Source organism: Vulpes lagopus, chromosome 18, assembly GCF_018345385.1.
Source record: "Vulpes lagopus strain Blue_001 chromosome 18, ASM1834538v1, whole genome shotgun sequence".
Taxonomy (NCBI): Eukaryota; Metazoa; Chordata; class Mammalia; order Carnivora; family Canidae; genus Vulpes; species Vulpes lagopus.
Window position 1 is genome coordinate 30,914,157 of NC_054841.1, and position 26,358 is coordinate 30,940,514.

Consider the following 26,358-nt stretch of genomic DNA (forward strand, 5'->3'; position numbering starts at 1 on the left):
TTAGAGTCTTCCCATCTGAGGCCCCAGACATCATGAGAGAAGTCAAGTCCCCACTGTGCCTGTCTATGTCCCTGGCCTACACATCTATGGGCAAGAAAATGGTGGTGGTTATAAACCACTAAGTTTTATGGGTAGTTGCTACATAGCAATAATAGCCAGATTACACATAAAGCAATCACTTTTGGCTCCCTAATCCCCCCAAGAAATCCTCTGCCTTTGAGCCCTCTTCCTCCAGAGAGAACATTTGGCCAATAGACACGGGATCTTTTTGAGAAAGAAAGAAAAAAAAAAAAAGCTAAGTTTTAGGAACTTCTAACCAAGCTTTATAGAGTCCCTCCTCAGGGGGAAGCCAGCCCTTTCCCCCATCTGATCTGGTCAACTACTCTTGGCTCCAGCCCAGCTTAAGACTCAGAGAGATGCCTCACTACCCCCTCCCCCCACCCAGTTCACCTGGCAATAAGCCATCTCCAAGGAAAGAAATTAAGGCTCTCAAAGTACTGTCAACCTAATCATTATGTAAGATTGAATGGATAGAAAACAGCCACAGTACTGTTGCCTAACGTTCCTTCCTAACTGGCCAAAATCCAGTTGTCTGTTACTGAATCACCCCATGGGATAGCGTTTTCCAGACCTATCATTTCCCCTTCCCAGCTGACCTTTCAAGGGCCCACCCACATTCACATAAACATCACCCTGCACTGTTTCACATCGCTCTTCTCCCCTTCCTGCCCACTGGTCCCCCCCCCACTTGAGTGATCCAGCCTGGAATACAGGTATGTCATCCAGATCCCATTTCCAATGGGTCTCTTGGTATTTATAAACCTCTTTTCTGGGGCACCTGGCTGGTTCAGTGGTTAAGCCTCCACCTTTGGCTCAGGTCGATCCTCAGGGTGCTGGGATCCAGTTCCCCAAAGCGCTCCCCACAGGAGCTTCTCCTGCTTCTATCTCTATGTGTCTGCCTCTCTCTCTGTGTCGCTCATGAATAAATAAATAAAATCTTTAATAAAAATTTTTTAATAAATAAATAAAAGTGCCCCAATTGAAGGTGATAATTTAGATAGTTCCCCAAACCCTAATTCCCATCCTTCTAACACTTCATCTTTGGCTATCCTTCACATAAGACAAAACTCTACCTAATTCTTAGCAAGAATAATGAGTAAGAATACAGCATTCTGTTTTATACAAGGTACCTCAAGTAACAGGAGTGGGCTTGTTAAATGTAGAACATTTCCCCAATCTGTATCAAAATCTAAATCATCTCTCTTGCATAAAATAAGAAATAGAAACTGAATCAATGAAAGAACAGGTGATGGCCAATGTCCCTCCTAGGCCTCAAATGCTAAGAATTTACGTGAAAATTAATTATGGGCTCAATCCAACACAGCAAGTCTTTTCCTCCTTAGAAATTTCTGGTTACCAAAGTTCCAGAAATTGCCTTCTCATTCCCTAATGTCTCATTTTCTCCATTATGTAACGAGGGAGTTGGGGCTCCGGGCCGAATTTCTTTTTTAAAGATGATTCTACAGTCCATGAGCAACGTCAGGGAGTGATGACTCGGAGAGGCGGTCTCGGCCGGCGCTAGCGTTTAAGCGAATCCCAACACCTTTTCCCCGGCGACTGAGACGCCGGGGCGCGCTCCGCAGGTCGGCACCGTTCCCGGAACCCGCCCGAGCCCGGGAGCGCGCGCCAGGCCGCGTGGTCTCGGGTCCCCGCGCCGACCTCGGCCGGCGAGCGCCGCCGCCTCCCTTCCCCGCCCCCGGCCCTCCTCCTGGGCGGCGCTTGTCGCCAGCCTCCGCGCCAGTCGCTGACAGCTCCAGCCCTGCGAGCTTCTCCTCTCCCAAGAAGGCAGGTAAACAGCCTGGTGGCCTTTCCAGCTCCCGGCGCGGGGCGGGGGGCGCGGGGCGGGGGGCGCGGGGCGCGGGGCGGGAGCACCGCGGAGCCCGAGGGCGCGAACCGGGGGCCTTGGGGCCGGGGCGGACCTTGGCCGTGGGGAGGGGAGGGGGCTTCCCCGAGGGCGCGTGGCGCGGCCGGCCCGCCCCGGGGTGCGCGTTGGTTTCGGGTGACGCGGCGTGGTTTTGCTTTTCTGGTGGGATCGGGGGCGAGGGGCGCGGCTGGCCGGCCCCCCTTGCCCCCGGGGAGGGATGGCGTGTGTCGCGCTGTCTGATCCTCCCCCACGCGGGTCCGCGGCCGGAGGAGCCAGAGGTGCGCGGACGTGGGGGCGATCGCCCCCCTGGGAAGCCCGGGAGGGCCGCGAACGGCTCCAGGGGGAGGCGCCGGGGGGCCGCCCTCCCGCCGGCGGGCCGAGGTCGGGCTGCCCCGAGGGTGCGCGGAGGACACCGAGGCCTCGGCGAGAGGGGAGTCCCGGGCGCCTGGGGCCTCCTCCGCGGGCGAGGCCCTCCCGAGAGGCGGCCCCGCGGGTCTGGCCGTCTGCGGGGCGGCCCTGGAGCGGGCGGGCGGCCGTGGGCGGCGCCTCGGGCCTCTGCCGGGTGGGGCCGCTCGGGCCCGGAGTGCCAGCCGCGGGGGACTCATGTCCCTGCCCCAACATTATGATCTTCATGGCTGCGTATTTTTCTTTCACGTGGAGCATCACGGTTTAATAGCAGATCCCCACGTGCTGAGCATTTTGAGATGCTTCTCTTTTTCTTGGTAAAACTCCAGGTGGAATAGGATTGGAGATTTTTACGAATCAAATTAGCAGAAAAAAATAGGAACAGAAAATTGAGGGACACTTGGATGGTTCAGTGGTTGAGCATCTGCCTTTGGCTCAGGTCGTGATCCGGGTCCTGGGTTGGAACCCCGCGTGGGGCCCCCTGCAGGGAGCCTGCTTCTCCCTCTGCCTATGTCTCCGCTTCTCTCTCTCGCTCTCTCTCTCTCTCTCGGATAAATAAATAAAATATTTTTAAAAAGAAAATGAATAAAAAGATCAGACCTCTGGAAAAATGAACATCCCTCTCAGATGTTAAAAAGAAAGAGAAAAATCACCGGTGGAACGAACAATTTAACATACACAACCACCGAGGAGCTCTTAAAATGAAAAAGAATTAGCTGGAAAGGGAAAGAGAGCAGAGAGCTAGGATGTGATTTGTATCTTAGTTGTATCTGACACATTTTTTTCATACTTGTGAAAGGAAAATGTCAAGATTATAATAGATAAGTGGTGAAATGAGACCATTCACAGAACAAAATGTAGATGAAAGGAAGCCTGAGTTACTTCGCATCTACTAAATGAACAAAAACAGTCACAGTAATAGTAACAGCAACCCCTATAAGAAGTTTGCAATGGAACTTACATATTCAGTTATCTGAGGATGTGGCTAGGTGTTGGGGCTAGAAAGATGGCTCTGCTACTGATTTTGTGACTTTGAACAGGTCACCTTAATTTCCTAATCCTGCTCTTGTACATTTATAAAATAGAGGAAGTGAAATCTGCTTCCAAGTTCGTTGCCAATATTAATTTTACATGAAACTGACCCTTGGTATGTCTACCTTTATTATTTTCCTATTCATACCCCAACTGGGGATGTCATGAATTATTACACATTTTTTGTAAAACAATCTGGCAACGTATTAAGTTAAAAGTGGTGACCCAGAAAACCCTCCTCCTGGGGATTTACCTGCAATGGAAGAAACAAGCAAACAAAGAAAATAAAAGCCATATGCCAGCACATATTGGTGCAGAATGATCTAAAATTAGAACCAATTGGGAAGCAACCAAAATGTACAACAGGGCAGTAGCTCAGAAAATCATGGCATAATAACTGGAAGGAGCATTATGTAACCATCAAAAGTCATGATTTTGGAGCCTCTGGTATATGGGAAAAACTGACAAGTAAATCAAAGTTCAGGTTTCTAAACTATTTACTCAAGCATGAATGCATATGTGAAAAATCTGAAAGAAAAAGCATAAAAAATGGACATTTTAACAGAAGTTAGAGGTGATTTTAATGTCCCTTTTTTTGGTATATTACTTTTACCAAATAATGCAATTTTTAAAATAGGTCACATATCTCAATTTTTAAAATGACACGGACCCAGTTTCCTCTGTGTCCTGTTTGCTGGTTGGTTTTTTTTCACATGACCTCATTTTTTTTTTCAAATATTGTCTCATTTTTTTTGGAATAGACTTATTAATGGTTTAGTAATGTATATATTAGGTTTTTCTTTTAAGGAATCAGTTCTAAGATTTATTTACCAATTCTAGTTTTTTCTTTGTTGTTGTTTTTAAGGATTCCTGAATATACTTGAAAACTGAATAATTTCAGCCACGCCGAAGCAGTCTGTCTTCTCAGAGACAGAAATCCAGCTCAGCTGAGCCACGACAGATGTATGTACCCTGTGGAATCTCTTTGGTCTTCTAATGGCTGAAAGTCTCCAACTGTCATAGAAAATAAGGGTCTGGAAAGGCTGTGATCACAGGCCCCTGCTCGGGAGGCCACTCGGGTCTATATATGTAACTCCTACCCATTGCATCATCCTTGGAAAATCAGCTTGATTTTGTAGAGAAAGGGTCACAGCTTTCTCTACAATTATGCTGAAGTATGGAAGGAAGCAGCCATTTAAAAAAAAATACAGTAAAACAACAATCACATAACAAACATTTCTGCACCAAATTAACACCAAAGGTGACTATCAACCAGCTGACAAAAGGATTTATGAGGTGAAAGGTTTTCCAAGCTGTAGTTTTATCTTACCTATTCTATTCTGCCTTTGGGATCTTATTTCTTCTCCTAAGCCAACTGTATCAGCTGTGAACTACTTGTATTAAGCATTCACGTTGTCCAGGCATCTAACCCAGTGATGGTGCTGCATTGTAAAATAATCCTTGAATGAATACCGTGCTTGGCAGTGCTTACTTAGAGCATTATTTTTTTCTTCAATTTGTTAATCCCTTTTTTCGGCTGCGTTCTACTTATTACTGCTAACCTATCGTGTGATCACTGTGCTCTTTCTTGAAAAGCATTATAAATGTGGTTAAGTGTTGTGTTCCTGAGGACCTAGTTCTGAAGCGTGTTTAGGATTTAGGACTGCAATCCCCTGGGAAGCTTTTTATCGATCCCCAAGTCCCATCACTAGATACTCGCAGGCTGTTGGCCTGCAATAGGCTCCAGCAACGTTGTTTTTTAAAGGCTCTTCAGGGATCCCTGGGTGGCTCAGTAGTTTGGCGCCTGCCTTTGGTCCAGGGCATGATCCTGGAGTCCTGGGATCGAGTCCCATGTCAGGCACCCTGCATGGACCCTGCTTCTCCCTTTGCCTGGGTCTCTGCCTCTCTCTCTCTCTCTCTCTCTCTCTGTCTCTGATGAATAAATAAAATCTTTAAAAAATAAAATAAAATAAAATAAATAAATAAAATAAATAAAATAAAATAAAATAAAAAAGGCTCTTCAGGTAATTCTGATGACAGACCAGGCTGGGGTTCCTTTGCCTTATTCAATCCAGGCCTGGGTCTCAGGGTACCAATGCAGCCCTACATCTCAGAATGTTTTTGCAAAATTTTGTATCACTTGCATCGGATTCTTTAAGGAGCAGTGTCCTCAAAAAGATTTAAATAAATAAATGAAGGTTCTGCTTAGCCCTGGAAAGAGAAGAGATTTTCCTGGGGACTATGGAGAGTGGGAGAAGCCATTTGGTGCCACTTCCCAATTTAACCAATTAGGTTTCAAGTTTTAACATGTTCTAAGTACTAGAAGTTTGGCCCACGGCACATGACCATCAGGCTAGTTCCTACCAGCTCTGACTCTCTTATCTCCATCCATAAATGAGAATAGGATGAATTGGGGTAATCTATGGATCTTCTTTCAGGTTCCATTTCTCTGTCATTTGTTCATGCACCAGTGCCACATGATCTTTACAATGCCACATGGAGCTTTACAATATATCCTAATACCTGGCAGGCCAGGCATGCCCTAGGATTTCTTCCTGTTCAGTGATTTTTTTTTTCTGACTTCTTAATTTTGAGTATCACATCATCATGTTCTTTAAAATCCCCTTTGAATTCTGACTGAAATTGTGTTGACTTGATGGATTATTTGAAGATAAGTTGGCATCTTTCAATATTGGTTTTCCCAACCAAAAACATTGTATGGCTTGGGTTTTCTGGGATTTGTTTTTCCCCCTAGTCTTCCTTTACATCTCCAGTAAAATTTTTTAGCTTTCCTCATACAAGTCTTATTTAACCTAAAGTTAAATCTTAGATACTGTAAAAATGTGTTACTGTCATTATGGATGGAATGGCAATATAGAACATTACAGATGGAATGTTTCATCTGTGCTAAATCTTCTCACTAATTACAATTAATTTGGGTACTCGCTGGTTTTTTGCATATTGATTTCAAAAACTGCCACCCAAATGAACTCACTTCTTTATTTTAAGACATTTTGGGCTGATTTTCCAAATACAAGACTGTACCTGGCTGGCACTTCCATAACAATGTAAAATAACAGTGCCTACTTGCATTTTTGTCTTGTTCACTACACTAATGAGATGTCTTTCGTTTTTCCTATAAGGTGAGGTATAGGCTGAGTATTTGTGGTGGGTGGCAATTCTTGATGGAAAGGGACTGTCTTCTAGTTCTATAGAAACTTTAACAGCTTAAGAAATCAAGAATGGAGGTTGATGTTAATTGAAAACTTTTCAGTATCTGCTGAGAATCCTATGGTTTTGTCTTCTTCACCTATTAATAGATTCCCTAATTTTGAGCCATCCTCACATTCCTAAAATAACCCTTACTGGTCACAGTGTATTCTTCTTTTGATAAATTGCTAAAATCAGTTTGGCAGTATTTTCTTTTGGGTTTTGGCATCCATAGTGGCAGAGGCTGGGTGAACTAGGGGTGCGAACCCTGCACTTGAACTGCTGAGGTTTCAATCTCGTCCCTTTCTTTGCCCCTTGGCTGTAGACAGTGCTTCTCAGCTCAAGATGCCCTAACATTTATCTCTGCGGAGTTCCAGATTCTTCAAACAATTGCTTAAATTGATACTTCTATTTGAACGTCTCATAGATGTAGCCAAGTTACTGTGTCTATACCACAGCTCCCAGTTTTCTCTCCAAGCAGAGCTCTTTACCTGTCTTCCCAGTTTCAGGAGATGGCATCACCCACCCAAGCTAAATATCTTTTAGTCACTATCATGTCCCCAGCCACTAGCACAATGCTAGAACCTTAGAGGACACTTAAATATTTGTTGAATGAATCACTAAGTTATGGTACTATAAGTATTACATTGTAATATGTAATTTTGGACAATTTTTTCCTCCATTTCTTTTATGGTTGTTGGTCAACTCAAATTTTCTATGTATTTAAAAATTGGGACATACTAGTTGTTCCATAAATATTTGTTGACTTAATTAATTCTGGTCAATATTTATTATTTATGTTTTAACAGAAAAGCAGCCCACCCCACATCGATATTTTAATTCATAAAATACATTTGCATTTGGAAGGTTGTTACTCTTTTAAAGCCTTCTCTTTCTAAGGTTATTTGGCCTCTCCCATTCCCCATGTGGAACTATGTAGTGGGGTGTGTTTGTGTGTGTATTGCATTTTCAGGTCACTCGATTTCATTTAGAAATTCCTCATTTTTCTGGGTTTTATTTATTAAGTTCTGCTTTCATGTCTGTTATTTCTTTATAACTATGATGCTTTATTTGGAAATTCTTCTGTTTTCTTTCTTTTTGAGTTGAATAATCATTTATCTTCATTCTTTCTGTTCAGTTACACCACCCACACTCCTTGGATGTTTACATGGGTTCCTTTATCCGCACACCCTTGCCTTCTTGGCATCATCCAACTCTCCTGTGCATTAGGTTTGGTTTGGCTATTTTTTTCTTTCTGGCTAAACTGATAATTATAAGTGATATATCATTTGGCCAGGGTCCCATTTTATCTGATTCTTAATGGTTTTGAGTATCTTTTCAAGTCTTTTGGCTTTCCTCTTCTGCAAATTACCAGTTTTTGTATCTTTTGGCCCTTTTGTCTATTGGAATTACTGCTCTTACTGCTTTGCAAGAATTCCTTGTAGGTTCTAGAAATGAATCCTCTGTTGGTCATAAATACTACAAATATTTTTTTACCATTATGCACTCCTCTTAACTTTGTCCATAGTGTTCTTCAAAGCATTAAACAAGAATCCTTAACTTTCACGTCATAAAATTCTTATTTCCCATTTGATTTGTGCTTTCTGTTTAAAAAGTCCTCCCTCCAGACCTCCCCCAGGTCACACAGACATTCACCTGTAGTTTCTTCTTACAATGTGCTTTTACCTTTCTCAGGTCTGTATTCTATCCAGAGTGTGCTTTTGGTGGTCTTGCATGTGGTGTTAGGGATCTAGTTTTATTTTTCTTCAGTTTCCAGAAGCATCTGATAAACAGCGTTCCTTTCTCCATCGATTTGTGATGCCTGCTTTATTGTATATCAAGTCCTTGCTAAAGTATATATACAAAGCCTTATCTCTGAATGTACCCTTCTGCTCTCATTGGCCTGTTGGTCTGTTCCTAGGCTTTCACTATGTAGTCTTTATTGCTCTGGCTTTGTAGTCAGATTTAATGTCTGATACAATAGATTCCTTCTTTTCTGTTCCTTTTTAAAGTTGAGTTTGCTATTCATGGACATTTCTTTCACCTTGTAGGTTATTGAACTCCTCCTCAAAAAAACCCAGGTGGACTTTGCATTGGCATTTTATCGAAATTATAGGTTTATTTGGGGGTAATTGACAGACATCTTTCTAAGTCATCCCAGTCAAAGCCATGGAATACCTTTCCATTTTTACAGATCATCTTCAATGTTCTTTATTGGAATTTAAACACTTTTGCCCCAGTCTTATTTTTTCTCAGTTAAGTCAGTTCCTGGATACTTTACAGTTTGGTTTGCTATTGTGATTATCTTATTTCTTAAATTTTTTTTCTAGTTGATTATTGCTGGTGTAGAGAAACGCTGTTTATGTAGGCCAGTCTTGTGTCCCATAGCCTTGCTGAATCCCTAGTACTGGGTCTCATGTCATCTCTGATGAGCCTGTTGGATTTTCTGTTTATGATCACTTTAATTGCAAATAATGATAGCTAGCTCTTTTCTTGAAGTTCTTGCCCTGGTTACTTCTTTGTCTCTGCCTATGGCATTGGACAGGACCTCCAGTCCTGTGATGAAGGACATCCTTACCTTATTTCTGATCTTAGAAACCTCTAAGAAACATCTTAGAAACATCCACCAAGTATGTTTGCTGATTTTGTTATATAACCTTTATCAAATTAGGGGAGTTTTCTCCTATTCCTAGTCTGCTAAGAGTATTTTTCATTTTTTTTTCTTTTTTTTTTTCTAAGTATTAGGTATTGACCTTTGTCAAATACTTAGTATCTTTTTTGTTCTGTTTTTCACTATTTGTTTTTTATTTTTGTCATGCTGGATGTGGGAGCTTGAAATCTAGAGGTGATGGGTATTCCTCATCTTACCCCCTTGACAATCACAGCTGAGATGAGCCCAGGAAACCTCTGAACAGGGGACATTCAGACAAGAGCAGAGCCTATATGCCTGCCTTCCGCCAGCCAGGGCCTTCCTCACAGGCAGAGAGGGAGGGCTCCCAGGGACACCCACTCAGGGCCTGATTCAAGTACTGTAGTTTGCACTGGACCACCCATGCCCCTCACTGGTCCCAAAGCCCCTACCCTTCTGAGATCTGGGGGCGGAAGGGGAACTGTGGCCACTGTGGGCTAATAAAGCCATTTAACTTGGCTGTGGCTAGGCTCAGCATTTTTTTTTTTTTTTTTAAGATTTTATTTATTTAGCCATGAGACACAGAGAAAGAGGCAGAGAGAGAAGCAGGCTCCCTGCGGGTAGCCTGATGTGGGACTTGATCCCAGGGCCTCAGGATCATGACCTGAGCCAAAGACAGATGCTCAATCACTGAGCCACCCAGGTGTTCCTGAGCCCAGCATTTGAGGGATGGGGTCCAAGGTGTGTCAAGGTAAGATGCTGGGGGAAGCTCGTTAGGTAGTTGTCGGCTTCCACATCTGGTGACAGGAAGACTTCTTTGCCCACAAGTAGACACAGGGTCTATAACAGTGCATGAGGGAGATGCATCCTGGGGCTTGACTGGAGGGAAGGAACCCCAGGGCCCCTGCTCAGAGGGCAGGCACTCTTGGGACCCTGGTGCCTCCTCCATTGCCTGCCCAGCTGGCAGAAGTGCAGCCACTTGGGGTTGAGACCCAAGGCCTAAAGTCTCTGGAGACTAAACTCAAGGCCACCAGGTGTCACCTTGCCTCCAAGATATGCCTTTTGCCCCTCCTCCACCCCTGAGAGACTGACTTCTGGCTGGGTGACACCAGGCCCAACTCTTCCTGTGCTGGGGGACTCCCAGGCTGGGGCTGCTTCCTGCAGGCCACATCAGGTGCCAGCAGCTGCGCCTGTGGGCCGCTTTGTCTCACTGTGGCTTCTGTGAGTGTCACCGTCTCCTCTGGGCAAAGTGACTTGAAGATATGCCTCTTTTACCATGAGTTCTGGGCCTTCCGGCTGTACAGCCTCTGATCTTGTGCTCCTCAGGCTCTGACCTGCACCTGCAGGTTTTCCTCAGGGAGCACCTCTGGTTCGGCTCATTGACTTGTCAGAAGAAATCATAGGGAACCGTGGTGTGGTTCTTAAAGCGACAGGGCAGGGGGATCCCTGGGTGGCGCAGCGGTTTGGCGCCTGCCTTTGGTCCGGGGCGTGATCCTGGAGACCCGGGATCGAATCCCACTTCGGGCTCCTGGTGCATGAAGCCTGCTTCTCCCTCTGCCTATGTCTCTGCCTTGTCTCTGCCTCTCTCTCTCTGTATGACTATCATAAATAAATAATAAAAAATAAAAATTAAAAAAAAAAAAGCGACAGGGCAGGTCATCAGTGGTGTCCTCATCGTCCAGCCAGTAAGAACTCAGATTCCTCCAGGTACTCCTCCAAGATCTTGTCTCTAGAGGCAAATCCAGGCTCTCCCTGCCCCTCGGCCCCAGCAAAGGGCCACTCGCCGGGGCCACTCGGGGCCACTCGTGCTTCCTCCAGCTGGTGCTTCCCCACGCCCCCACCCCGCAGCTGGCTGGGTCGCAGTCGGGGTCCTGGGGTGTAGCTGCTACTGGCTCCGAGCTCCACCCTGCTCAGGCCCAGCCCTGTGTCCCGGATTCGGTCATCTTCAAGCCCTTCCTCATCCTCAGATTGCGTCTCCTCCTCCTCCGCGGGGCCACAGCGCTGGTCTCCAAAACCTGTGTGCATGAGCTGGTCATGCCCCGTGGGCTCCAAGTCGTCCTCAAGGTCCTGCTCCTCAGAGCCCAGCGTCTCGTGCCTGTGACCCGCCGCAGCCTCTCCAGCTTGGCCAGAATCTCCTTCCCTTCTGGCCCTTCAGCTGCTTGAGCTCCCCCTGCTCCTTGGCCTTCTCCCTCCTCCTTCGCCCCCGCCTCTTCTCCGCCTCTCCTCTTGCCGCGCTCGTTCTCTGGGGGCACCGAGGACGCCATACTTCGAGGGTGGGGCTCGGCCGAAGCCCCGCCCCTTCCGGCTCCTCGAAGCGGAAGTGGTTCTTGTGCGCGGTCCTCTGGCTCCTTCAGAAACAGCTTCGCTGAGGGGTCGTCCAGGGCCGTCTGGAGAGCGTGGGGGCCCCGCTTCTACCTCTTCCTCTTCCTCGCCGTCGCCCTCCTCGTAGTGTTCGCTGGGGCTGTAACCCCGCAGGAAGCGCTCCCCTTCTCCAGCCCTGGATTGTTCTGATATCCCTTGAGGTGAGCCGGTGCTTTCAGGGTGCCAGGGCTGTGGCCGCCCGCCTGCCCCTCCTGCCCCTCAGGCGCTCCACGTCTGCAGCCTCCCGCACGCCGGGTTTTGGCACGGTTCCGCAGGAACCCAGAGCCCCCGCCCGGCAGTGTCCTGGCTGTCCTCCACCAGTGCCAGGAAGCTTTCCTTGAGCCGCTGGAATCTTCTCGAAGGTCTCCACGTCTGAATTTTCCTCCTCAGAGTATTTGCCTTCTCTCCGAGATCGCCTTCCTTCCAGAGCCCTTCAGGCGCGCAGGCTGCATCTTCATTCGCCTCTGTTCGGCCCCTGGCGCTTCCTCGCCCTCCGAGGACAGTGCTGCTCTCTGATGCGAGGTGGCGTCTCTCATAAATGCGGGAGTCCTTCAGCAAGGCGAGAGGGCTGTAGGGGCCCCGCCCTCGCTGGGCGTCAGATGCCACACGCCCCGCTGTCCCCAGAGCCATCGTTAGGCCGCTGGAGTCCTTGGTGGCTGGGGTCGCCGTCACACTGAGTTGGGTGCAGCCTGGCGGCTCTGCCCTCCGTGTCTTGCAGTGGACCAGAGGTGCAGGCCACAGCCTGACCGTTCAAAGAGTGTCTTCTGGGAATGGTGGCCCCGCCAGGCACTCAGAAAGCCCGTCTCCATCCCCGTCAGTTTCCCTCACCAGCACTGCAATCCTAGGTGTGTCGCATGATGTCTCTGACTCTTGGTAGCCTGATTTGCAGAGTGAGGGGAGAGAGTCAGCATTCAATAATAGAAGATCTTCCTCATTTTGTCACAAAGGGAAAGAGATTCTCTCCAAGGTCTTGTGTAAGCGTTGAGTCCCTCTTAGGTTTAGAAATGACACTCTACCTCAAAATGTAGTTGTTATTTTTAAGATTTTTCATAAGTAAATGTTGCTGTTGTTCCCAACTGATTCTAAAAGGATCTTGTCCTCATATAAACTGTGCTTAAGCAACTTTATCCAACATTTGGCTTTAGTAAAGTGCCGAACAGCAACATGTGTCCGTGGCTCTGATGCCCTCCTGCCTCCTGGTCTTTCTTGTCCCACACACATAGCTTGGTAAGAGTGAGGAGGGAGAGCCAAGCCCTTCATTTGGCTCCCTCCAGACCTGCTCCACCTTTCTGTGTTCTGTCCATGCAATTGCCTCATTCAGAAATCTGGGTGCTCCTTTGACTCCGGTTCCAGTTTCTCACCCTTCACATCAAACACCGAGCCCTCCAGAAGCTTCCTTCTAATCAGACCATCCATGACTCTCCTTACCTGGCAAGGCCAGCTTCTCTACCTCAATCACTGCAGTAGCCTTGAAATTAGTTTCCCTGTACACACACACACACACACACAGACAAGCCCCAGTCCAGCCTCCACAATATTCTTTCTCAAAGGGAACCCAGAACTCTTCACTGGCTCCCTAGAACCTTCAGGATCAAGTTCTGACTACTTAATGTGCCTTATAATTAGGTTGCCTCTATTAACCTACTGAGACACTCTGAAGTATTCATAAAAGGGGCACTGTTAACGTTAGCACCAGGAACAACAGGTGTGAATTGTCCCAGGGAAGCCAGGATGTCCGCTCGTCTTGCCGGTGAAGCCCTTCACTGCCAGAGCCCACCTGCCTCTCCACCACACATGGAAGCTCCGCTCCCATGAAGCCCCCTGCAGCCCCCAGGCCTGCCAGTATTCTCTCTCATGCCTGTCTCCACTCCTAATGCCCAGTGGCCCCTCCCACCTCCTGCACCTGGCTTCCCCAGGACCAGGTCCTTCTCTGAGCCTCCTTTACTATGTGGTGTCACCATCAGCTCACAGGTCTACATGAGCTCATGGAGCTGTGACTCTTACAGCCTCAGATAAGGCATGTCAAAGTTAGTCTCGGTGTTACTCCCCGTGCACCATGGTCTTCCTCCTGCCCCAGCTGTTTCAGGTCTCCTCAACAGCCAGCCAGAGTGTCCCGTGGTGGATGGCACATGAAGTCAACATTTTATATAACTGGACCATAGATGTTAGGCAGCTGGTCAGGACAGAAAAGAGTGTTGTGAAAATTCATAAATATGGCTCACTTTTGTAACAATTTAATTTTTAGTTTGGTTAGTGTGCTTTATTACAGATGTTTCCACACTCGTCCATTCATTTAGCATTTATTGTGTAGGGCTGTGAGCCATGCACCCCCACTTAAGTACTAGCAGAACTGCTGTGGGCAAAGCAAAACTCCCGCCCTGGGAGGCGGATCATAAATCATAGATGTCAGGTAGGCAGCCCTACTCTGGAGAAAAATGAAGCAGGATAAGGGGAAAAGATGTGGGGTGCTGAGTTAGGTAGAGTGATATGAGCAGCCCCGTGGAGGTGACATTAGAGCAGACTTGAGCCATAAGAGTAACTGGAGGGAGATCCTTTCAGGCCCCAGGAGCAGCAAGTGCAAAGGCCCTGAGATGGGAAAGTGCTTATCAAATGTGAGGAGAAGGGGGAGACCAGAGAGAGGCAGGCAGCTGGAGACAGGTCATGTGGGACCCAGCCAACATGGTCAGGACTTGGGGTCTCACCCTGAGCACAATGGAGTGCCACTTGTGGGGAAGGGAAGAGGAATGGTGTGACCTACATATTAAAAGGTTGTCTGAGCCTCTGGGCTGCTGAGTAGAGAACAACAATGGAGGTCAGGAGGAAAAGCAGGGAGGCTGGTTGGAGACTGTTGAAAGACCCTCATGAGAAGCAACAGAGGCTTTACCCAGGATAGTGAGTAGTGTTGGGAAATATGAGTAGTTTAAGGATTTAGGATTTATTTTCAAGGTAGAGCTGATAACATTTGCTGGTAGATTCATTGTGTGCTGTGAGAAAGGAAACTCAAGAATAACTCCAAGGTGAGTGTGGGGGTGACACCTGGCTGGCTCAGTCTGTGGAGCATGCAACTCTTGATCTTGGGGTCATAAATTCGAGCCCCACGTTGTGCATGGAGTTTACTTTAAATAAATAAATAAATAAATAAATAAATAAATAAATAAATAAATAAATAAAATCTTTAAAAAAAAGAACTCTAGGGTGTCGACTTGGTTTGGCTCATTGGGGTGAATCGAATAGTTGTTGACCTAAAACCCCATCAGATCAGAAGCTATTGACTGGTGTGGCACCCCCCCCCCCCCCCCAGTTCAGTTCCCTGCAGTGTAAGCAGAAGCATGGATAGCACAGAGCCTGAGAGCTGGAGCCCATGAGCAAGTGGAGAGTACACCAGGGAGAGGCCTGTAGAAGCCTAGAGGCAGGGCCTGGAGATGCAAGAAGGCCAGCTGGCATGTATCAGGACCCTGCTCCTCTGACCCTCCCCAGAAGAGCCTCCAAAAATCTCGCTTGATTGGCATGATCACAGCAGTTGAACCTGGCTCATAACTTTCAAATATATTTTTATTTACCTATGGCCAAGATTTTTCAATAAGGACAGTTAGAAGCGTAAATGGGATGTGAATCATTTACTTATTTCATTATTCTCCGTTCCCTAAAGGTCTGTGTGTCTTTGATCTCTGCCCTTAGAACTGAGCACCCAGGGTAAATGAGGTGGTTAATCTGAAAGGAGATTTTCATTTGATGAGTGTATATTCTGCAAAGGGTCCTAAATTATTATCCAGGACAACTTGTTTGACAATTCCTAAACTGTGCCGGCCCTTTTCAGTAAGACGTGTTTCTTTAGTACCAAAAATTAGGAGAAAATAAGTCCCTCCTAAGCCATTAAATGCTGAACTGAAACTCATCCAGGGACTTGTGAATACAGCCATTTTTACCCTGCTCTGTGCAGCTCTTTTTATGGAAAATGAATTTATAAGCAGGCATGCAAAATCCTGCATGTTTCCTGTTTTCAAAAAATATCGTATTGAGAATTACTCTGAGGAAATTCTCATTGGCATTTATATGTTTAGAGGGCATTAATCCCTTCCCTTAACAAATAACTATTGTGTGCTGCTCTGCCAGGCACCGCCCCAGCCCCTGAGGAGGAAGCAGCAGACAAGACTCCCTCCCCACTGGCACTCATTCCCACAGATGAAAGAAGACAGGAGCCTCCGATTTTCAAAGTTAATTCCTGCAAAGCTGAATCAGGGGGCTTCCTAACACCCAAGACTTCCATAGGGGCCACACCAAGGTCTCAGAAGATTCCAGAAGAGGCTACAACCAGGGTCCTCAGAACAGTTCACACAGCAGCTAGGGACTCATCTCCACTCCCAGCCCCCAAGAGTGGCTGCTCAAGTGAATGACCCCATATTGGTGAATAAAGGATTCCCCTTGGTGTAGAGGCCCCAGCCCCTACAAGAGCTAGTGTCCCTTATGACAGTCCAGTGGCCACAGCTTCCAGGGTCCCCACAAGGACATAGCTGGTTACAATAATCACTGCCCTAAAGATACTCGAAACTATGGCAGACCCAGCCCAGATGCAGTTTATCAATCAGGTTATTTTTACCATAAGCAAGAGTGCTGACATTCCATCTTTATCAGGTTTCCAGGAAATAGAGCCAGAAATTATCTTAAGGTCAAATTTGTCCTTAAGAAGGAGAGAGAGTTGTGTTAACACTTTATTTGAAATTTTGTCGTAAGTGCCGCAAAGGAGAAACGAGAGTGGGAAGCCTTGGTGACCGATGTGCAGATGTTCTCGCTGTGCATTCATTCATTATGCAGCACACGTAGGATGCTGACACCCTTCTTGTTTTGCAGATAAGTCATCATGGTGAAAAGCCACATAGGCGGCTGGATCCTGCTTCTCTTTGTGGCCACATGGAGTGACGTGGGCCTCTGCAAGAAGCGGCCGAAGCCTGGAGGATGGAACACAGGGGGTGGGAGCCGATACCCAGGCCAGGGTAGCCCTGGAGGCAACCGCTACCCACCCCAGGGCGGTGGTGGGTGGGGTCAGCCCCATGGTGGCGGCTGGGGTCAGCCTCACGGTGGCGGCTGGGGACAGCCCCACGGTGGTGGCTGGGGACAGCCACACGGTGGTGGTGGTTGGGGTCAAGGTGGTGGCAGCCACGGTCAGTGGGGGAAGCCCAATAAGCCCAAAACCAACATGAAGCACGTGGCAGGAGCCGCAGCAGCCGGGGCGGTAGTAGGGGGCCTTGGTGGCTACATGCTGGGGAGTGCCATGAGCAGGCCACTCATTCATTTTGGCAATGACTATGAGGACCGTTACTATCGTGAGAACATGTACCGCTACCCCGACCAAGTATACTACCGGCCAGTGGATCAGTACAGCAACCAGAACAACTTTGTGCGTGACTGCGTCAACATCACTGTCAAGCAGCACACAGTGACCACCACCACCAAGGGGGAGAACTTCACAGAGACCGACATGAAGATCATGGAGCGTGTGGTGGAGCAGATGTGTGTCACCCAGTACCAGAAGGAGTCCGAGGCTTACTACCAAAGAGGGGCAAGCGCCATCCTCTTCTCCCCACCGCCCGTGATCCTCCTCATCTCGCTGCTCATTCTCCTGATAGTGGGATGAGGAGGGCCTTCCCATTCCCTGCACCATCTTAATCTTTTACAGGTTGGGGGAGGGGGTGTCTACCTACAGCCCTTTAGTGGTGGTGTCTCATTCCCGCTTCTCTCTTTAGCACCCATAGGCTAATACCCTTGGCACTGATGGTGCTGGGAAACATAGAGCAGACCCAGGATGCTATTTATTCAAGCCCCTCTGTGATTAAATCCTACAGGGGCCAGTAGTAGTGTTGGGCTGAGAATAATAGCAAATAATCATTGGTTGGTCTAGGCTGATTTTTTTTTTTTTTTTTTTTTGTCTAGTGCACCAGATTGGGGCTTAAACAATTCTCAAAACAGTCTTCAAATACCTTTATCTAAAAACCTCTGGCTCCTTCCCCAGCCAGAGCTCAGGACGCTAATGCCCCATTATAGCAGTAATTTCATAGCAACTTGGGGGAATGCCTCTCTTCTGTTAAAAAAAACAAAAACAAAAAAAAACACCTGATTGCATTTCCCTGTTCAAAGAGCATTTCTGCCAAATTTGAAAGAAGGCCATGTGCTACTCATTCAAAAAACAAAACCAGAAATCCTTCGCTCTTGGATTCAGGCTCAGCCCGCCAGAGAGCATGTGCCCTGCGTCTGCACAGAACTGGGATGATGTTTTGCATTTTGCAGTGTGGGCTCCCAGCAGCCATAGCATCAAGTGTAAATATTTATGCAACACTGGACCCCGGCAGAGGATATTTTCATAGGGAATGAATGTAACCAACAGATTGAAAATGATAAAAAAAAATATTCCCACACTTGGGAGTGGTGCCCTTGGAGGCAAGCTCCCATTTTGGACATTTAAAGCACCTACAGGTGGCATTCCTTTCTTTCACAACATAAACTATAGATAATTAAGGCAGTAAAAAAAAATTTCAACTGCCTTCTAGGCACTGAGAGCAAATCTTTACTCATTTACCTGCAAACCAGAATGATTCTGACCTAGAGTAAGGTGCAGGTGTTAAAATAACCATTATCCTAGAGGATTGCATAACAGAGAAAATGATTAGTAGACAAAAATGATCTCACTTCTTCTTTGCTGTCTCATAATTGTCAAAAATCAGAATTATGTTAAGTCCTAGTTTCTATAATCAGTTTTTGAATCAAAGGATGGAAGGCCATCCACAAAAATATCTTAGGTCAGAGATGACAGAAATATCCACTCAGAGTGGAAAAAAAGGAATTCTGTTCATTGTTATTTAAGTAAGGTGAAATTATTGTCTAGATCATTCAATATCATCACCTAGCAGATAAATTTAGCATTCTGCAATGTTCCTGGCTTGCACTGGGCATTTGATGTAAAAAAAAAAAAAAAGAGTTATTATATATATACATATATTGTGTATGACAAACTTACAAATTTCGGTTAGAGGGGTTAACATCTGATACATCTAATGCACACCTGGTTTTGTAAGGTACTAAATACTTAATATGTAGAAAACCCTTTGCGTGGTCCTCAGGCTTACATGTTCATTGAATAGTTTTGTATGATAGATCCAACATGGTCTTCAAAATATGCATGTACTTTATATTTTCTATATTTGTAAATTTGCATGCACTTGTATAAAAAAAAGTATAAATGTTCAAAATCTTGAATTAAACAGGAGCTAAGTGAACGTGTTCCACGGCGTCCGCAGTGACATTCATCACTGTGCCCTGCGTTGGCAGGGCTGTTGGGGTGAATTAGAGCAAGCCAAGGCCAGTGTCCCGTGCACCTCCCCTGGTCCTGCCCTCAGCTGTACTCCCAGTCCCATGCCAGGTGCTCCCTACTGCCTTTTCATTTTTTTTCCCACAAATATCTTAAATGTGCTTGGCACTGAGTAAATGGTAGAGGCACTATTGCAACAGAACAAGATAGTCCTTGCATCCTGGAAGCTTTTTTTCTATTCTAGATTTTGAAATAGAGGATTTTCTTAACTAAATTGCAACTTAACAAGTTCTCAAGGAATCACTTGATTGCCCCCCTGCTCTCCCCCCAATCTCAGGTTATAAGATCTCCGAGATGGTGGGAGCCCCAGTGGCAGTCACTCCCTTTGGACTGAAATTCAACACTCTAGGTCTAAAAGGCCCCTCATTTGTCACAGTCCTTCAAGAACTTCTCTTGTTTCCTGCCTTCTTCGCAAGTGTAAGGCACCAGCCCCAGGGTACTCTTGATTCTCTTTGGTGAGTTTTCTTCTCCAGCTGAAATTTACCAACAGCAGGAGGTAATCACAGAAGGTACAGTGGTTAAAGCATCAACTTTTACTAAAAATGGAAAGATAATAAATCAACACATTGAAACCCCATCATTCACAAAACCACTAGAACAACATCTACTAAGTCTCCAAAGCATTATTCATCCATAAGTGAACTCAGATTTAATCCTTAACATAAACATTTCTAGCATTATTTTCATTTTTGGCCATTTTTCTAATTATTTAAAAATAAGCTTCATTATTGACCATCATAATTTCTGAAAAGTAGCCCACTGGGAAGACTTCAAATCTTCAAAGCACAGGTGAAGGCCAAAGTGAATTATACCATCTGTACCTCAGGTCGCATAGTTTCTTCCCATTACTTCCAACTCCTAGGAGTTGTCCTAGAAGAATTTTCTCTTTAAAAAAAAGGGGGGGATCCCTGGGTGGCGCAGCGGTTTGGCACCTGCCTTTGGCCCAGGGCGCGATCCTGAAGACCCGGGATCGAGTCCCACATTGGGCTCCCGGTGCATGGAGTCTGCTTCTCCCTCTGCCTATGTCTCTGCCTCTCTCTCTCTCTCTCTCTCTCTCTCTCTGTGACTATCATAAATTTAAAAAAAGATTTATTAAGAAAAAAAAAAGGAAAAACCAGTTTTAAAAGGACTGACATAAAGTAACTGAAGAGGGTTCTTCCAGAGAAGTGTTAGGTGTAAACTTCTGTTTCTCCAAGTTCCGTCTCTAGGGCTGAAAGCGAGTAAGTGTCCTTTGCCTTTGGAGGGAAATGTGGGTTTGTGTTGCTTTCCACCCTAGTGGGAGCCTCCGTCTCAGCCAGTACCTGAGCTTCCCCAGACTCAGGCCTTGACAAACGGGACAGAGAGCTAGGCCTCTGAGGACCCATCACTGTCCCACACACTCCCAGGCCACCTGGGACACTGGCTTCTCATAGCCCTCAGGCTGGAGGTCTGGGGCCTCTGTCCTCACCTGTACTTTAAAGGGTCCCTTTCTAGGCTTGGCTCAGACTTTGCTTCCTAAACTAGGTTCTGAGTACTGAGGGTATTGGAACTCTCTGCCAAATGGCCCCAAGCCAACATCAAGGCTCATATGGCCACTTAACTGCTCGACCTTCCATAGGTGGATCACCACTGTGCATACCTCAGTGTCAGAGAGGTAGCCCAGCGGGGGGAGGGAGCTCAGAAAGAACTTGGACACATGGACCAGGGACCTGAGGCTCCCACAGGTGCTGGCTGGGTCCAGATGGCAAGAGAAGAGGGCAGCCACGTGCTGAAGTCTCTCCTTTGTGGATTCTTTCTTCCTCCAGGGCCTGCAAATGGTAGAGGCAGTCCCTGCCCTCAAGCTTCTAGACGAAAGTAGTGGATTTTGTAATAAAGTCATTAGTTTTTACAAATGTTCCCAAGCCATGCAAGTGTTTTCAAATTCTGACAGGCCAGGACTGGTCATGTGAAGTTTTGTCTCACCTCTTCCGAGGTCCCTCCAGAAGGATAGCCAGTACACTTTATCACTGGTGCTTCCAGCCAAGTTACCCACCCTGAGCAACTGCTCCTCACCTTCTTCATACGTCCCCACATATAACTGGTCCAAATACACCCACCCATGCTCCCATGCCCCTTTCTGATAAGCCTCTAGAAAGTAGCAGGTGCCACATGTGCCCATATGTATAGAACCCCACCACGCAAATGACAACAGTATTTTTGCTTCTACCAGAGAATTTGCTAACAGTTGCCTCTAAGATCTGACCCTTAGAATCAATGATGGTCCATCAAGTCCATTAAAAAATAATAGCCGGAATTAATGTGTTGGTTTTTTTTTTTTTACATTGAGTGCTTTTTTTTTTCTTTTTTTTTTTTAATTTTTATTTATTTATGATAGTCACACAGAGAGAGAGAGAGAGAGGCAGAGACATAGGCAGAGGGAGAAGCAGGCTCCATGCACCGGGAGCCCGACGTGGGATTCGATCCCGGGTCTCCAGGATCTCGTCCTGGGCCAAAGGCAGGCGCTAAACTGCTGCGCCATCCAGGGATCCCACATTGAGTGCTTCTACACAGTACAATGCTATACCACAACTATTCATGCTTCAAAAAAACTGTTCAGGGACGCCTGGGTGGCCCAGAGGTTTAGCACCTGCCTTCAGCTCAGGGAGTGATCCTGGAGTCCCAGGATCAAGTCCCACATCGGGCTCCCTGCATGGAACCTGCTTCTCCCTCTGCCTATGTCTCTGTCTCTCTCTCTCTCTCTCTCTCTCTCTCTCTGTGTCTCTCATGAATAAATAAATAAAACCTTAAAAAAAAAACCTATTCATTACATGAGTGTGTGTAATACAATTTTAGGTGAAAAATCAGAGTACAAACATCTAAGGGCAGTGTCTCTGTTTTTTATAAGACAAAGAAATAAAATATAGAAATACACAGAAAAAAATACCAGAAATATATAATCTCTAATGTTAAAGTACTTATGGCTGGGTGGGTAGATTTTCCAGAAAATTTACAGTGACCAACTACTGTTTTTATAATAAGAAAAAAATTCACAGCTATTATTTTTAATTCCTCTCTTGGCACATACCAGCCTGGAACATACATCCTCGAGAATCTTGTCTGTAGCGTTTTCTCAAACTTCAGTACAGCTTTGGAGGGTGTACCACGTGCCAGGCTCCATGCATGGCACTTGGCATCTAAGGCCTTGCTCTGACCTTCATAAGCTCCCCTTTTAGAAACCTGATATCCAGAGACATTCTGGCACTTGTCCAAAGTCACACAAATGGTATGTTCCTCAGAGTATACTGTGGAAACTGTTTGCCTTTGGTTTGCGATGATACTTGAGTTAGGCTCAGAGGTACCAGGCCTGAGGCACAGCTTATGGGTTCTGTGAATGGTACCCCCCTGGTCCACTGTGGGGCTCCAATTTCAGGGCAGTTAGCTGACTGACCCCAAGGAGAACCTGGAAGAAGTGTCAGCAATCTGAAAAGCAAACCAGGTCTAAAATGCCTCTTCCCGGGCAGTCCCGGTGGCGCAGCGGTTTAGCGCCGCCTGCAGCCCAGGGCGTGATCCTGGAGACCCTGGATCGAGTCCCATGTCAGGCTCCTTGTGTGGAGCCTGCTTCTCCCTCTGCCTGTGTCTCTGCCTCTCTCTCTCTGTGTCTCTATGAATGAATGAATAAATAAAATCTTTAAAATAAAAAAAAAATGTTTAAAATGCCTCTTCCCCCAGACAGACCCTCTATTGCTCACTGTCCCATACAGGCCCCGACCCTTGCACTATTTCAGAGAAGCCAGGCCCAGGGGTTGTGCACAGATGGTGGCCCCCTCCAATTAAGCCATGATCCTCTAGAGCCCTAAAGCATGGGTCACTGCCTGTGGAAGCCCCAAGCTAGAGGCCACCAGGGTAGTTATGGGCTGGGAGCCTTTTTCTCCCGGATTGTTCTAGCACATCTGCCCCTTTGCCCCCTAAAAACAAACAAGCCCATAAACAAAACCAAGATCATTATCTGGGACACCTGGGTAGCTCATGAATAAATAAATAAAATCTTAGAAAAAAAAGAAAAAGGAAATACAGTCTCCTTCCTCGCTGATTCTCTGGTCTGTGAGTCAAGACAATGCAAGGCCACCTGGCACACAACTGGGAGGGCCTGGAATCCATGGCCTTCTCCTGTGCTTTGGTGTTAGGGCCTTGGGAGGGTGAGCTTGGGCCATAAAGAAACCTGAATGGACACATTCCATATGTGGGCAGCCATTGTGAGTAGAGTGATGGGCACGCTTAGCATTCAGAATTTGGTTGCATGGGAGAATAGGATCCTACCAGCTTTCTGTGGCACCCACTGAATTGCAGCTAACACTCAGACTTAGTTAATTAACTCAAAATCAGCATAACCCCGAGCCAGGTGTGTTTGCAGTGTATTGTTGTGTGGGAGGAACATTATCGGGCTTAGAGTTTTAGATCTTCATAAGTAGGAGCCAAACTAAACAACTTTAGGTGACCGTGAAACTCTTCATTCTGTGCCAGCCATGGGGGCGTAGTGGCTGGATTTCAGGGGCTGTCTCCAGCATGGAAGCGTTTCTACTTGTTCTACAATGGGTGCCATGAAGTGGGCCCCTTGGCAATCCTGAGTGGAGTGGAGGGCAGTGGCCCAGTCTGTTGAGGGCACACAGATGATGATGATATTTCCATTATGAGAATTGAGTGTGTGAATGTGGGGCCCTCATAAGACCATCACAGTCCTGGAAATGCCTTGGAACCATGTTGATAGTGATGTGGATACACTGCTATATTTCTAGAAAGATGAGATTATGGGCTGAATTGTGTTCCCACAAAATTTATATGTCAAAATCCTACCGCCCCAAACCTCAAAATGACAATATTTGAAGGTAGGGCCTTTAAAGAGTTCATTTAAAGTTAAGTTAAAAAGAGGCCATTAGGGTGGGCTCTCATTCACTGTGACTGGTGTCCTTATGGAAAGAGATTCGGACATGGACACGCAGAGGGAAGACTATGTGAAGACACAAGGAGAAGATGGCCATGTACAAGCCAGGGAGAGAGACCTCAGGAGAAACCAACCCTGCTGACACCTAGATCTCAGACTTTTGGCCTCCAGAATTGTGAGAAAATTCATTTCTGGTTTTTTGGATTTTTTTAAGCCACCCAGTCTGTAGTAATTTGTTAGGGCAGCTCTAACAAACTAATAGTGATGGTATAATCAGAGAATGGGTCTTAGAGAAATTGGGTCATTTAAGGGTGCTAAGGGATGGAGGTATTGAAAGTTGACATCTTTGCCCAGTACAAAACAGATAATGATCTTGTGGGATTTTTTAAAGATTTTATTTATTTATGAGAGACACAGAGAGAGAGGCAGAGACATAGGCAGAGGGAGAAGCAGGTTCCCTGCAGAGAGCCCGAAGTGGGACACAAGCCCAGGACCCCAGGATCATGACCTGAGCCAAAGGCAGATGCTCAACCACGGAGCCACCCAGGTACCCTTGTATTTCCCTTTTCTACCAATGCCACATTTGTCCCATTCCCCTGCATGTCTCTGAATCTCCTTTTACTCCAACCTTCTGAGGAGGACTTTATTCTCCAGGCAATCTGAAGACCTTTTTCTCTACATTGCCTTCCAGGAGACAGCTGATAGACATGCACATTTGGTTTGTTATTTCCAGAGTGTCACAGAGACATTAAGGCTGTGGTGGAATGGCCCAGAAGGAGAGTTCCTGCTTCCAGTGAGGGCCATTAGGCAGGGCTAATGTTTCCTCAAGAAACATCCTCAGACCTTTGAAGAATGAAGAAATGAATGAATGAATGAATGAATGAATGAATATATGTTCAATCAAGCCCAGATTTTCCCCCACAAAGTCTGCAAGAGACCATTTTTAGCTTTGAGAATTTTAGGAGCAAGATTTTGCACTGCCAACTATGAAAGAAGTCCACTGTGGTTCTGCTAAACACCTAATTTCCACCAGCTTGGGCAGCCACATTCGCCACAATTTGCCAGGAGATGAACACATTGCATAAACCAGGCTGGGCTGTTGGCTCTGTCCAGACAACTTACGGAAAATGCGAAGTGAAAGCCACCATCTTGTTTTTGACATACTCACCTGCAGAGTAACTGAACAACAGAAACAGTGTTTTGTTCCACATCTCCCAGTCTGCCATAGTAAAACAAGAGTATCAAGTGGAAGAGCATTTGTACCTTACAGGGTGAAGGGTGTAGACCATAAACAATTTCTCATACTTTAAAAGGCTGAATGAAGTTCTGATCCATGCTACAATGTGGATGAACTATGAAAACATGATGTCAAGTAAAAGATAATGATTCCACTTATGCCTCTTTATTGTAAGATTCTGGAATAGGCAAATGTATAGAGACAGAAAGAAGATTATGGGTTTCAGGGGTTGAGAAGGAAGTGTTAATGGGTATGGGATTTCTCTCTGGTTTGATAAAAATATTCTAAAAGTAGATTGTAGTACATAATGAACAAGTCTGTGCTGAATATCACTGAATTTACACCATGAAATGATTAATCTTATGGTATGTGAATTATATCTCAATTAAGCTGTTTTTGGTTTTTTGTTTTGTTTTGTTTAAGCATCAAATTACCTACCTAAAAAGAAGTAGTGAGGGCAATCCTCTCGGGTCCTTTCCCTCTTCAGGAGCTTGGTACTATCACTCAATAAACCTTACTAACACACACACATACACACACAGAAAGAAGTGGTGAGAGGGTAGGGGGCGGTATAGGCATTTATTTGAGACTTAATCTAATTAAGAACATTTCAGCCCACTTGTTTTTCTCACCGGTGTTCCAGAAAACAGTCTGTACAGAAGCACTAATAGCCTTTGGTCCACTGTGCTTATAAACACTTGGCCCAAAGCCTTTTCTGGCCACAAAATCAAAGCCTTACTCAACAAAAGCTGAAAAATGTAATATGATATTCTTGGCCTTGAGAAGGTGAGCACAGAGGCCTGTACTCTGCATATGGCTTCATTACCAGTGGGCTGAAAACAACCTTGGGTTGGGTAGTTTTGTTTGGGAGTTCTTTGGCCAGGACCTGTTGAACAGTAGTGTCCCAATGAACTTAGCAGGGAGTATTTGAATAAGAATGAGCTTTTTAAATAATAATAATAATAATAAAAATAAATAAATACTCTTTCAGAAATTTTTTTTAGATTTTGTTTATTTATTAGACAGAGAGAGCAAGCACAAGCAGGAGTAAGGGCAGACTGAGAAGCAGATTCCTCGCTGAGCAGGGAGATTGATGCCGGGCTCAATCCCAGGACTCTGGGATCATGACCTGAGATGAAGGCAGCCACTTTACCAACTGAGCCACCCACGCATCCTCTTCCAGAAATTTCTAACTACTTTATAACTACTTAACCTGGTGAAAAAGCAGTTATCAAAAATCCAACCTTTAAAAAAAATGAAGCCTGCCTTAAAAAAAAAAAAAAATAGTGGGCACAGCAATATT

The 26,358-nt window shown here is 46.0% G+C and overlaps 1 protein-coding gene and 1 pseudogene across 2 annotated transcripts; one reads left to right on the plus strand and one right to left on the minus strand.

The window, feature by feature from the left end:
- The first annotated feature begins 1,695 nt into the window (after positions 1-1,695).
- Positions 1,696-18,833, plus strand: LOC121478271 (prion protein). 2 transcript variants are annotated; one of them, XM_041733211.1, is made up of 3 exons: positions 1,696-1,849; positions 4,227-4,324; positions 16,410-18,833. In XM_041733211.1, exon 3 carries the CDS (start codon positions 16,420-16,422, stop codon positions 17,191-17,193), a length of 774 nt encoding a protein of 257 aa, XP_041589145.1. In that variant the 5' UTR covers positions 1,696-1,849; positions 4,227-4,324; positions 16,410-16,419; the 3' UTR covers positions 17,194-18,833. The 2 variants fall into 2 exon arrangements, with proteins under 2 accessions (XP_041589145.1, XP_041589146.1); XM_041733212.1 differs by having other exon boundaries at positions 1,802-1,845.
- LOC121478270 lies at positions 10,802-13,221 on the minus strand (annotated as a pseudogene).
- Positions 18,834-26,358: the final 7,525 nt, after the last annotated feature.